Below are 14,606 nucleotides of genomic sequence, written 5' to 3' on the forward strand. Positions count from 1 at the left end.
CCCACCTCACCATTAGATCCAAACCCACCAAACCTAGTTCCAAATCGCCACCCACAATGAGATTTGATGCTGCCCAACTCATATCTGCTTCTTCTCCTGCTCAAATCTTTGATAAAGAGCATGAAATCGAATCATATGCACTAAATATATGAAGTTAGACAGAGAGAGACCAGAGTGACAGAGGAGATGAAAGCGTAGGCGGCGCAGAGAACGTAGAAGATGTCGTCCTGCCATCGGTATGACTCATTGATCTCGTCCCACTAGTTAAAGAACATCGAGGCGACTTCCATGGGCACATAGCTCAATAATAGCAATGGCATTCTTGTCATTTTGCAGCGGAGCTCCTCCGAGAACGCAAGAAGCTTAAGGAGCGAGCCAAGGTCAAAACGCTTGAGAAGTGAAAAGCAGAAGAAACTCAACTGGTCATCACATTGGAGATTCGACAAAATCGCAAAATCGAGAAGATGGGTGGTGCGTACATATGATGATGGTGGCGAGAAAGAATCAAGTTCGAGGTCTGATAATGATGGTGGTGGCATATGGAGTTGGGACGGTGGGAGCGAGATAGGAGGAAAGATCAAGGTCTGAGACTCTCAGTGAAATGAGAGGAATCGAGGGGGAGACCAAGAGACTGAGAAGACTAGGATGAGGAAAAAACTAGCCGGGCCGGAGGCTCGTTCCCTCCTATTTTAAGATCTGCCCCGCCTCACTAATTTCATCTACACGAATTGCCCCTCCCCGTTTTGTGTTTAGAAATTTTGGACCCCTCCCCCCCGAACCTAAATTACCCGTCCCTACCCACGATTCCTATATCCGTTTGGCCACCTCTAATCACAACAGGCTAGGTGAGACCACTAATATAGATCTCACTCTTTTTTATAACTAAAACAAACAAACAAACTACAAGGTGAGATCTTTTGGGATCTCTACCTGCCTTACATCATATAACACTTTACGAGCCACATTATGTAGAAAATTACAAAACCAAATACATGAATTTTGAATGTAGCTAATAACCTTAATTTGCAAGTTCTTCTACTACTATGTTAGCTTCACGAAATTCATGTTATACCTGTTGAACAAAAAATTTCCTAGCAATCTTCAAATATCAGATATCGTTGAAAGCAGTCTCCAAGTAGGTGGATCATTTGATTTTAACAAATGGATTAAAACTTGTGAATCTCCTTTATTACGATGGGAAGAAATTTCTAACTTTGTTGCTCAAAACTTTTGGTGAGAGGCTCACAAAACTCTTGATGGTAATATTATGGTAAAATTCTTCGTGGCTGTCGCGTAGAGATGATGTCTTATATTGTTGTTAGAGAGAGTCGTTGTGAAAGTACTTTTTCATGCGAAAGTTTTATCCAAAATATCACCTCATCTGAGAAGAAGGCAGTATGCATGCAGTGATCATAAACCCTAGTAATGCACATCTTCATCAATCATTGGCCGTTGAACCACCCAAGGCCTCTTGGTCAACAAAGCATTGATGTTGGCCTCATTGCTATATAGCAAGCTCTAAATTCACACAAGAAAGTCAAATGGTCGGCAGTCAACACGTTCATGGAACCAAGATAACCAAACTACCAAAATTAAGAATCCCAAGCCTCACTCGTCAGCTAAAAGTTTAGAGCCAAGTGCAGCCATATCCAATACAAGCCAATTATTTTAATAGAAGTGGTGAAAAATTTTATTTTTTAAGTTATTAACTTTTTAGCACACATATTTCACTGTTTATATAGTAACACATGATATATTATCCCGTGTACCGATCACACTGAAAAATCTTTTCTCATTTCAACCGAAAGTAACTGTCACTAAAACTACCAAAAAGCTACCAACATATTTCACAAAATCAAGAATTTGAGAGAGAGAGAGAAAGAGAGAGAGAGAGAAAAGTTGAGGTAGGAGTAGGACCATAAAGTTAAAGGAAAACTAATGAAAATAGTTTAAAAACCTTGAGTTTTAACGATAAAGAAAAAATAAAAGGTAAAGTGAATAGTACCATGATTGACTTTTTAGTGTAAAAATGTGATTTTTCGTTAAAATTAGAAGTACCAGAAGTTTTTCATTAAAGTTTCCTAAAATTAATTGATAATATAGAGATTAATTTAATTACTTATAAGTATATGTAAGACCTTTTTTTTTTTTTTGAAGTGGTATTGATACCCTCAACAGGTTCTCTCACATGTGGCGAGTTTTCAAGTTTAGCACATAGACAACAGAAATCGAGTGATGTGGAGCAGCACGTGTGACCGTTAGACTTCACACACGAGACAATATGTTCTAATACTATAAAGAAGTTGAGATTTCATCATAAAACTACTTGACAATATGAAAAATAACTCAACTATTTATAAATACATACAAGCTCTACTTTTTCTCTGATATGAAATTTGTACTCTGAATAGAGAGATGTAAGTTACTTACTACCCCAAAACCTACAAACATTGTTTATTTATGGGGAGATATGAAGTATTTGAATATGATAGATAGGGCCAGCCTTGAGGACCCCTCCGACCACTTGTCCCGTTTCCCACTGCCCCATGTCCCTTAGAACATGGAGGAAATTATGGCAGTTTTCCCTACCCTGGCCTTATAAGAGCTCTCTCTCTCTCTCCCTCCCTCTCCCTCTCCCTCTCCCTCTCTGTCTCTCTCATCTCCTAAATTCCTAATAACCAATAGACAGAGAAAATCCCAACCATAAAAGCTCTCATACATCAAACACTTCTAAGTTTTCTGAAGCAACCAAGTGAGCAACACAATCACCACGTCTCAAGAGAGAACAAATGCAAAGAAACCCCACTTTCTACCCCATCATTGCAATCCAATCCAACAAATAAAAATATCTCACTTTTGTCTTCAATCCCTTCACAATTTATCAGAGCAGAAAACAAAAGAGGAAGAAAAATAAAACAAATGGAGATTGAGATGGTTAGGTGTGAGTGCTGTGGACTAAAAGAAGATTGCACACAAGACTACATCACACAAGTGAAGGCAAAATTTGATGGGAAATGGCTGTGTGGGTTGTGCTCAGAAGCGGTGAGGGATGAGGTTGGCAAAGGCAGCAATCAGCCATTTGGCATGGAGGAAGCTGTGAGGGCACACATGTCATTTTGTGGTAAATTCAAATCCAACCCTGCAGTTAGAGTGGCAGATGGGATGAGGCAGATACTTAGGAGAAGGTCAGACCTGTCATCTTCTTCTTCATCACCAAAAAGGTACACAAGATCAGCAAGCACCCAAGTGGGCGATTCATCTTCTTTCTCATTGTACTAATTGCAACCAGACTTCTTGGGTTGGAATAATTGATATATATATATATATATATATATATGTATGTATGAAGGTAGTGGAATTTCATGACTCTTAGTTATGTCTCTCACTCATTCTAATTAGTCTTGTACAGTACAGGGAAGGTTTATTCATGGAGGTTTATTCCCAGTTTTGCTTTATTACGTTCCATTTGATATGGGATATGTTTTACTTTTCTTTCCTTGGTTAGAAGGACAAAATTGATAGGGGATATCTTAACTTTAACTTTAAATTTTTTAAATGGGTTATTATACAAAATGGTAACTGAGGTTTGCATGATTAATAGAAATGGTGCTTGAGATTGTCCACCATTCATGATTTTGGTCCTTCCGTTAAAAACGATTTTGGGCAATTTTCAAAGCTTTGTAACTCAATCATTTCTTAACTAAATTCGACCCATAATATATCAAAATAAAGATAGGAAAGTGTAGAATAAGATTATACCTATTTGGAAGCCCAATGGTTGCCGGAAATGGCCGGAAAATAGCCTAAAAAGTGACTGGTCTGCAGGAAAACTGGAAAACTCGCCGGAAACTGGGTAAACTTTAAACATTAATAACTTCTTCCATATTCAACCAAATCAACTGATTAAAAAACGAAAATAATACTTTTTGACGAGATGAAGAGAATGGTACCTTTTCGAAGGCTAACTCGTCATGATTTGGTCAGACAACGGTTTGAAAGTGGCTAACCATTTTTGAGTTAGCTACTTTCGAGCAGTTTTCCGGCCAAACCACGGCGAGATAGCAGTAAATAAAGATACCATTCTCTTCTTCTCATCGAGAAATATCATTTTCATTTTGAATCACTCGATTTCGTTGAGTATTGAAGAAGTTATGAACGTTTAAAGTTTACCCAGTTTCCGGCGAGTTTTCCAGTTTTCCTGCGAACTAGTCACCTTTCAGGCTATTTTCCGACTATCTTCGATAATCATTGGGCTTCCAAATAGGTATATCTTGTTCTACACTTTCTTATCTTCATTTTGATATATTATGGGTCGAATTTGGTTAAGAATTGATTGAGTTACGAAACTTTAAAAATTGCCCAAAAAGTTTTTAATGGAAGGACTAAAATCATGGATAGTGGACAATTTCAGGGATCATTTCTATTGATCATGCAAATCTCAATGACCATTTTGTATAATAAAAATTCATAAGGTACGTAATTAAAACTATCTTCCTTCTTTTCCTGTAATAAAATATTTTCTACAAAGTTGTAATTGTAAGTTAGATTCGTTAGCAATGTATGCGCCTCCTTACATTTGAGTTCGAATTATGAAATTGGTTACTAAAGTAATGTACTCATCTGATACTTTTTATATTTGTTGTTCCTAATAATGAAACTCTTAAAAATAAAAAACACTTGTATGGAAAGCTTTACAATATTTAAATCCATTCCGTTCTTTGCCCCCATTTTAATTGCTTTACTTAAAGCATAAGTCTAGTGATATTCTTTTGATGAGTTAAAAGTTTTCCTCTATAAATTTACCAGTGAATTTTCATTCACTATGTACAAGAAAGCTTGTTTACCTTTGCCATGTCAAACTGCTAATATATATGCTTCAAGTGTATACCATCCCAAAAGAAATAAACATGAAGTATTTGGAAATAATATTGCAGAATGATTGGGATCGATATTTGTTAAACCAAATGGCAAATACTAAAGAACAGCATATCTGGTGTTCCCATTGTAATATTGTACAACTTAATTGCAATAATTATGGGTCAACTTCCCACTCCACTAGAAAGGAACTAATGAATAAGACTCGACATGTATTACCTAATGCATGACTTTTCCCTCTATAATATTCAGTGGTTGTGGAAGAGAATTTCAACAATCTTTTATCATCAAGAGTACCTTATAATGTTGCTAAAGCTGCACTTGGCACGTATGAATTCCATTAGGAGTCATTCCTTGATTACAAATACAACAAGCCATCTCAAAACATGCTATGATCAATTTTCATGAGCATCAATCCAATTAACAGTCATTGATCAACCATTTAAATAGAACATATATAATCCGTCTTCTATAACCTCGCATGAGGAAGAATTGTATGGGACATTACGCTGATTAGGACCATGAATACTATATGAACGACGATGCCATGCACGTGTAACATATATGATGAAACGGTATATATTTCTGTAAAATGTACATGTTAATAAAGAATCTTAAGTCATATGATCTAATTAATCTAGTCTCTTGAGACATATTATGGTTAATTGTGGCACTATTATATCTGTTACCGTGCTTATTCAAGTATCAAATGTTTAGCCACTCAGTACTACGGTTTGATGATATTCTTATTCATTTGTAAATGAGAAGTCTTAGTTTCGAATATCGTGGATGGCAAATTCGATACCAAATTAGGTTGCTCATTGTGTGGCTTAACCGAACTCTCCCTCTCCTTAGTGTAAAAATATACCGTTGTACTAAAAATTAAAAAAAAAATACCAAATCTTTAGAGTTTTTATACTCCAAACGCACTACTTTTTTACATTTTTACTCACTTCCAATCTTTCTTTACTAGGTCTCTATCTCTATCTATCTTTCTCTCTCCTTTCTTGATAAGATCCTCACTCTCATTTCTTTCTATCTCCTCTCTTCCGAATCCCTCTCTCCTATTTCTCTCCCACTCACTACTCTCTCTCCTCCTTCTGTCTCACCTCCCTATCTTCCAACCCTCTTCGGATCTCTCTGTCCAATTAAATTTAGTAATAATTCCTGAATCCACGACGAGTTGTTGTAGCGTCTTTTTTTTTCTTTTCTTTTTAATTATTAAAATTTAAAAACTATTTTGAATCTCACACCAAACAAATTTTTAGATTTTAAAGAAAATTGTTATTAAAAGATGTTCTTAAAAAATATTTTGAAAAATTGTGAAATTTTTTAATACAATACCAAACAAGCCCTTAATTTTTTTAAACAATTTGTGCAAATAGCACCAACTTTTTGGAGGATGAACGAAAACCTAGCTAACAAACATGCACCTTTGTTGTTTCCTCAATTTATTAAATGGGTTTATAAATAGAATATGGGGATGCCTCTCTGCCCATAGTATATGTAAAACACATAACGACGTGTACATGTTACACGCATGTGTACAAATTACCAATTAACTATTGGTTTAGTGACGTTTGTAGACATCGAAATTTTGGTGAAATAAATGTTGACCAATAATTAAAATTTCAACGTTCATGTATCACTTAAATTTTACATGTATCATGTAACTCAACAAAAAATGGAACAAAATCAGAAAAGTCATCAAATAGGACATGTGTTAACACCTGGCAGAAATGATTTATTTCATCTGAATATTATATTCAAAATTAGGCCTTGAAAAAGTCTATAAATAGAAGCCAATTCCATTCATTTCACTTCATCAATTCACATCACATCAAAACCTTGAAACTTTGAAACTCTAAAGCTCTCAAGCAAATCCCGAAAGATCAAGAAAGCCCTCTTCGTTCTTTGTGAAATCCTCCTTCAAGATCAAGCCCTGATGACCCTTGAAGAAACTTCCCTCAACCTTCAAGATCAAGCCCCCAACGGCCCTTGAAGAAAGTGTTCATCGTTTATCATCCGTTCATCCTAAGATCAAGCCCCAACAGCCATTTGGATCAACGACATTAACAAATCTACACACCCGTTCTTCAAGATCAAGCCCAAAAGCCCTTGAAGATCCGTTCATCAACTGTTCATCAAGATCAAGCCTCAAGATCAAGCCCCGAAGGCCCTTGAAGATCCGTTCATCAACTGTTCATCAAGATCAAGCCTCGAAGGCCCTTGATCCGTTCATCCTAAGGTCAAGCCCCAACGACCCTTTGGATTAACAACATCAACAAATCCACACAACTGTTCATCCTAAGATCAAGCCTCAACGGCCCTTTGGATCAACAACATCAACAAATCCACACAACTATTCATCCCCAGATCAAGCCCCAACGGCCCTTTGGATTAACAGCTCATCCACAGATCTACACTTATGAAGATAAAATCTGAGGATCAAATTGTAAAAGAGATTGTAACCCTAAAATCAATGCAAAATATATTTTGTACGCGTGTTCTTATTTCAGGAAAATTTGTGTTTACAAATTTAGCACGCCCGGTGGGACAATCTCTACCTCTCATCTCTTTCTCCGTTAAAGAATCCGAACACACCTCAAAATCCATGGCATCAAGCAAGGGACAAGCCATTCTAGCAACCACCAAGGGAAGGATCTTGAGCACTTCTGGCGAGAACGGACAATCCATTGGCTCCACAACCGCTCCTCAACATGCCGCTTCAAAGTTGGTGCCACTAAGGAAACAAATGGAGCATCAAAGGTGCGAGTCCATCATCAACCTGACCTCGCTGGAGGCACCGAAGCATGCTGCTGAGGCGCACAAGATAACATCCCAATATGGCCAACGAGGCTCTTTGTCAACACCCTGGCTGTCTGAAGGAAAGTCGTGTCTATTGGTTGCACAAGTCATGACCATCGGCGTTACCTCCATTGAAGAACAACTAGCTCAAATAACTGAAGCAATTGCAAGGCTCACAAGGACCGCAGAGGAGAAAGACTTGCAAATCACCACACTCATCAACCGATTGGAGGTGCAGCATGACAAAAAAGTTGACCTCGACCCAAAGGTTGATCTACTAAAGAGAGAAACCGACGAAGAAGAGAAACCTCTGGTGGAGAAAGTCGAGGAGAAGCCAGACCAAGCAACGACACTCATAGGCTCACTTTCCATACAGCATATCCAGGACATGATTGCTAACACCGTCAAAACACAGGTGGGAGGCACTTCGCAGAATGCACTGCTGTACTCAAAGCCATACACCAAAAGGGTTGATAACTTACGGATACCGATGGGTTATCAGCCGCCAAAATTCATACAGTTCGATAAAAAGGGAAACCCAAAGCAACATGTCGCCCATTTTATTGAAACTTGCAACAATGCAGGGACGGAGGGAGACTACCTCGTCAAGCAGTTCGTGCGCTCATTAAAAGGTAACGCCTTTGACTAGTACACCAACCTCGAGCCCAAGTCTATCAACAGTTAGGATTAACTAGAAAGGGAATTCCTCAACCGCTTCTACAGCACTCGCCACAATGTGAGCATGCTGGAGCTGACCAATACGAAACAGTGGAAGGATGAACCTGTCATCGACTACATCAATAGATGGCGTTTATTAAGTCTGGACTACAAAGATCGGCTTTCTGAAACCTCCGCCATTGAGATGTGCATTCAAGGTATATAGTGGGGACTACACTACATCCTTCAAGGCATTAAACCACGAACCTTTAAGGAGTTAGCCACCCGTACCCATGATATGGAGTTAAGCATCGCCCATCATTGGAAGAAAGAATCGATCGCCGACTATAAGAATTACAAAGTTTTGGGGCCAAAGGTGGATAAGGCTGCGTGGAAACCCACCAAGGAAGCAATGACGATCAACACAACTCCAGTCAAAATCTCTACACGAGGCAAGGCTATTCAAACCGAAGCTTTTCGTGATCAAGAGATGCGTAGACACACTTTGAAGGAGCTTGAGGAAAAGACTTATCCATTCCCTAACTTTGATGTGGTTGCCATGTTGAGAGACTTGTTTGACAAAAAGGTGATCGACCTACCTGAGTGCAAACGGTCGGAAGAGATGAATCGTACTGACAGTCCAAGGTACTGTAAATTCCACCGCTTCATCAATCATCCGACAGAAAAGTGCTTCGTGATGAAAGATTTCATCATGAAGCTGGCTTAGAAAGGAATCATCGAGCTAGATCTTGACAATGTGGTGAAGTCAAACTATACCATTGTCACGTCTGGCTCCTTCGACTCAAAATCTTCACCTCAACGGCTAGGGGCATGCTCCAAAATCATGTCAATCAAGTCAAGTGAAGTTGAAGGATGGACTCGTGTCACTCCAAAGAAAATGCACAAGAAGCATACGTCTCTTCCACAAGTTCACTAATCGGAAAAAGGGCAAAGCAGCTCTCGTCAACCTCCAAAACTACATGAAAGTGTTGAGGATGATGAAATTGTGACATGAAGATCGTTCGTTGCCATCACAATACGTGATTTCTTCTCTAAAGACTTCTTCAATCACTCGGTTAAGACTCATTGCTATGAAGATTGCAATGAATGCCTCTCCAAGATCGTTTGACAAATTCACAGAGCTTCTCATTCGCACGAGCCTAAAAGGCGACAACAAATGCTCCTTGCATGCACAAGTCGAAACTGCAAATGGCACCAAGACGCTCATTGCCTGCACGAGCTGAAACTGCAAACGGCACCAAAACGCTTCTTGCCTACACGAGCTGAAACTGCAAACGACACCAAAAATGCTCATGGCCCACAAGAGCATAAACTGTGTACAGCAAAACAAAACAAAACAAATAAAAAAAAAAAAAAAAAAAAAAACCATCACTCTTTTGAACTACGTCATGACTTAATCCCTCCTTAACCAAGGGTATGTAGGCAACTTGAAACTTCAAAACTTCGAGTACAATCACATCACCAACAAAAACACAAACACTTTGAAGAATAAAAAGCAAATTCAAAATATGAATACTTTATTTCTTTAAAGGAATGATTTGGTTACAAAGCTATATTACAAGGATGAGCATCACACCAATGCCACCACCAAGGAAAATTATGACCAAAAGGCACTACACAGCATAAAATCGCTGCAATCTTTTGCACAACCCCACATGGTAAAGGTGATGCACTGGAACAAGCTCCAAGCAGCAGCTGCAAAGAGCCCACGGCAAGCAGCAAGGTCAGTGTGCACGACAACATCACCACCGAGGAAAGTTGTGACCAAAAGGCACTACACAGCATAAACTCGCTGCAGTCTTTTGCACAACCCCACATGATAAAAGTGACGCACTGGAACAAGCTTCAAGCAGCAGCGGCAAAGAGCCCACAGTAAGCAGTAAGGTCAATATGCATAACAACGTCACCACCGAGGGAAAACCGTGACCAAAAGGCACTACTTAGTGAAATCCCTCTACAGTGTTTTGCACAGCACCACACGATAAAAAGTGACGCACTGCAACAAGCACCAGGCAAAGAGCACAGTTGCACCTATAGAAAAAAAAATTGCAATTTTCTTTGTATAAAAAAAATTAAATTATAGTTTCTTCCCAATTAAATAAAAAAAAAAAAAAAAAAAAAAAAAGCAAAATGTCGACAAACCCAAAATGGTGGGCTGGATTGTTGTGTTGAGGACGAAGGCCCATATACCTAAAAGAACCGGGCTCTACTCTCTCTCAAGCCGCATGCGATTCCCTCAATGGGCCTTGGGCTTGACTAAGCACTCGTCGGCCTACTTGTCTTCTTGGCTTCAATCTCCAATCTCTTTAGCCCTTCAAAACCGTAACCCAGACTTCTACTCCCATTGGGTCTGCTATGCCCTCCGCCCCCTCCAACAATGAGTACCTCCTGCTCTCCCGAGCCTTCATCACCGCTCCCGGAGGGTAGTTCAAGCACGAGATCAGCGCCATCATCATCCACGACTGCAAGATCGTCCCCGAACAGAAGCTTGTCCTTGCGAGGTTCGAAGTGACGTACTCGGGAAGGCCATGGTGGCTACTCTAATCTGCCATACATTAGAACTTGTGAGTCCATAGGGCAGACTCATCTTCCTCGCCGAAGATCTCCTCACGTGATTCACCACCAATTACACCTTCATGATTGCTCCGGTGTACATCGTCGAGGTCTCTCTCGCGTCGTTCTGTCCTCACGTCCTTCCCAGAGGTGTTCATCAATGTTGGGATATTGTTAGGCTGCATCTCTAACTATGCCAGTTCCAAGCTCGACCCAACACTCTCTGACACCCTCGAGATTCAAAAACATCAATAGGAACCACGCCAGATTCGATCTGAACTTTATGGTGTCAACGCATGTTAGTGATCTGGGCTCTGTCGACATCAATCTCAAAAGTAACGATCTGGTGAGCTCGTGGATCGAGTACGATAGGTCTAGTGGGGTCATCAACGTCTCAGTTTCATACTCCAATCTGAAACCCAAAGACCCAATTCTATAATCTTCTCTCGATCTAGGCCAGCATGTAAGCAATTTTGTGTACGTTGGGTTTTCCGGGTCGACTTAGAAAGCACAGAGATTCACAGCATCGAGTGGTGGAGCTTCAGCTTATTGTTCGATTCCCCTGCTTTACCATGACTGGTACTCCGCCGTCTCTGCGACACACAGCCACAGCTCACCCGCTGCAAGTGGCCGTCTTTCATCCCATGCAGCATACACACACACACACACACACACACACATATATATATATATATAGATATATATAAATCATAAAAAATAATAAAAAATAAAAAAAACTATTAGTGCAGTGACTATGCAAATGATGGTCTCCAGATAAGCAAATGAAAATGGTCCACATGCGGAGAGTGCAGTACAGCGAGGAAGCCCACTGAGGAACCCAGCCATGCCATCTTCAAGCCATTACTCACAAGTGCATGCTACTATTAGCAAGTCACAAAGAAAGAAAAGAAAAAGGGTGGTGGTGACAAAATCATTGAAAGATAGAAACAAAAAATGGGGATGATGGTGCATCAGACACCATTTAAAAAATAAAAAATAAAAAAAAGGGAAGTAACACATCTTAGTGAGTTATATGTTTTGTTTGTACTTAACACAATGCACTGAATGAAATAAAGCATGTCTATTGATATCTCTGATAAATTACATATATATATATATATATATATATAAATAAAAATAAAAATAAAAAGAGAAAAAAAAAACAAATTTCACTTATGTGAAGCCTCAGTACTTGGCGAAACTCCGGGGAGAAAAGGCACCAGAGGTTGATTATTCAGAGCCTCAATACTTGGTCGAGCTCTAGATGACGAAGGTAAAAAGTGCCTCTAGAGTACAGTTACAAACCTCTAATGGTCACCTTGAATCCGACCTTCAGAGTCCTGCAGCTGATCGAGCTTCCTCTTCATGCTCGTCGAATAATTATTTGCAAGCAGGTGCCAATCTCTATTCTCGCGCTTGAGCTATCTGATCTCTTGTTTAAGATTTGCTACCTCGGTCGTCAATGATTCAACTTGGCAAGTTCGAGCAATCAGACGTTGGCCCATATTAGACACAGAGACGGCATACTGAACACTGAAAGCCACGGAGTCTTGGACAGCCAACTCATCAGTCCATCTTGAAAGTAGCCTATTATCTCTAGGAGTAAGGAGGTTCCTAGCTACTACCTGAGCTGTTATTGGATCCCTCATCATGGAATCTTCAACTGTAAGAGGGCCATTCGAAGATAAGAAGGATGGACGCTATGCATTTCCCTGACACGGCATGCCTGTATCGCTCCCGAGGCTCAAATCTGAGCAAATGTTAGACGGGTAGGCCATTTTCAAAAAAAAAAAAAAAATGGTAAAAGAAAAGGGTTAGATAGAGTAAAATTTCATAAATACACCAGAGACAATTTTCATAAGCAGGCAATGTTCAAAGTGTGCATGTTGGATGTGATCGATACCTCTATAAAAGGAGAAGCAATGCATCCACCAATCCAAAAATCGAAGAGACACCACTCTCCAAATTTCAAAAACCGGATTTTCCTACATAAAATCCGTCAACACTTTTCAGACGCAACCTCATCTTGTCAGATAACACGTGCAACTTTGTCAAAGATCTCTGACAAAGTTGAAAACGTATGGAGTTCACTATTCCAACTACCACACTTTTGCTGACAAGCATGGGTGACAAGGCCGCACTCGCACCACTACCTGCTGTTCTAAAATCCTTTTATATGTCGACCTTCATCCTCTATGGCAAGACACACTTCCAAAACGCCTGACTTTTCTTCCTTGCCAAGAATGCATCTGCAACCAAACCTTTCAACATACTCAATTTCTTTCCCCCTGAAAACTCATCTTCAACCAGGTCACACCAGAGCAAAAGTATCTCATATCATCAGGGTCGAAAGCAAGAGTATCTCATAGCATGCATTCTCCATGTCCTTTTCTTTGTTCTTGTTCTTCCCTGCAGGACAAAGATAAAGAGAGCGATCAGTCGGCACTTGGAATCAAGCTTCCCATCAGGAACCGACTGCCTAGAACCCTTTTCCTGATTGCTTACCCAGCACTGCTCTCAAGTACTCATCTTTAACTATTAATGTACTTCCAAAGAAGATACTAGATGCCTGGAGAACGGATGAGGCAAGTGGAAGCGGTAAACAAAAGCATGCGGAGACAAGCGCAACAAATACATGTGTTGATTCATCCGTTACTTCTTCAAAAGCAAAAGTATCTCATATCATCAGGGTCGAAAGCAAAGGTATCTCATACCATGTTTTTTTCCTTGGCTTTTCCTTTGCCCTTGCTCTTACCTCAAGATGAGGGGAAATAAAGCAATTAGTCGGAACCTGAAATCAAACTTCCGATCTGGAAATGATTGCCCGGAACCTTTGCCTGGTTGCTTACCTAGCATTACTCTCGAGTGCTCGTCTTCAACTGTTGATAGGCCTCGAATCTCCTCAGCGAATACTTTAGGACAATTGATATGATGTTGGCTCGTTACACTGAAGCTGCCAAATATGGATGAGTAGCGGGAAGGTGATGCTCTGAATGACCATTTAAAGGCAAAAGGTTGCACACCACTTCTGCTATGCAAAAGAAACAAGCAAAGAAGATTTTTATCAAAAAATCCATTCAATTTTTTTATAAACCATTTTTCAAACTTATATGGGTACATTCTTTTTAGTTGATTTGAGAATGTATCAATGTCAAGTTTAATACAAGAAATATACTAATGTTATTAAACTTTATATCTGTTATTTTTATGTGATTTTAAAGAATGTACCCATGTTTGGTATAATTTTTTCATTAATTTTGATGAATGTAACCATGTTTATATATATGTACAATATATTGAAGAATATAATTTATTTATTAATTGTGACATCCCACATCGCCCAGGGGTGTGATCCTTATATGTATATGCAACATAATGAGCTGTAGCAAATCACTATAGCACGATGCCCTTCTCTGTAAAACCGCATAATCCAGACGGAGAAGTCTAAGTCAAATCCAAGCTTGACATCGTTGCTTTAATCGAAGAGTTCGAGAAGCTTCAATGGCCCTTGAAGAAATCACAAGTTCAATCCAAGATCAAGTGTCTACCACCCTTGAAGATCATATCGTTAACCAAACTGCTCAGGTATAAATTGGAAAGATTGAACAAAGAAACAGACCGTCACCTTTACCTTGTGCCTGCTTGCCATGTGTCTGAATCTTGAAATCGCTCGTGGTCCTATTTAAATTCAA

The 14,606-nt window shown here is 39.5% G+C and overlaps 1 protein-coding gene across 1 annotated transcript; it reads left to right on the forward strand.

Moving 5' to 3' along the window:
- Window positions 1–2,527: 2,527 nt before the first annotated feature.
- LOC137738297 (uncharacterized) lies at window positions 2,528–3,428 on the forward strand. Its single transcript, XM_068477936.1, has one exon. It carries the CDS (start codon window positions 2,920–2,922, stop codon window positions 3,277–3,279), a length of 360 nt encoding a protein of 119 aa, XP_068334037.1. The 5' UTR covers window positions 2,528–2,919; the 3' UTR covers window positions 3,280–3,428.
- Window positions 3,429–14,606: the final 11,178 nt, after the last annotated feature.

This window comes from Pyrus communis, chromosome 6 (assembly GCF_963583255.1).
Source record: "Pyrus communis chromosome 6, drPyrComm1.1, whole genome shotgun sequence".
Classification (NCBI taxonomy): Eukaryota; Viridiplantae; Streptophyta; class Magnoliopsida; order Rosales; family Rosaceae; genus Pyrus; species Pyrus communis.

What these genes read in the sequence shown, in the direction of transcription:
- LOC137738297 (XM_068477936.1), top strand. Translation starts at nt 2,920, where the DNA reads ATGGAGATTGAGATGGTTAGGTGTGAGTGCTGTGGACTAAAAGAAGAT.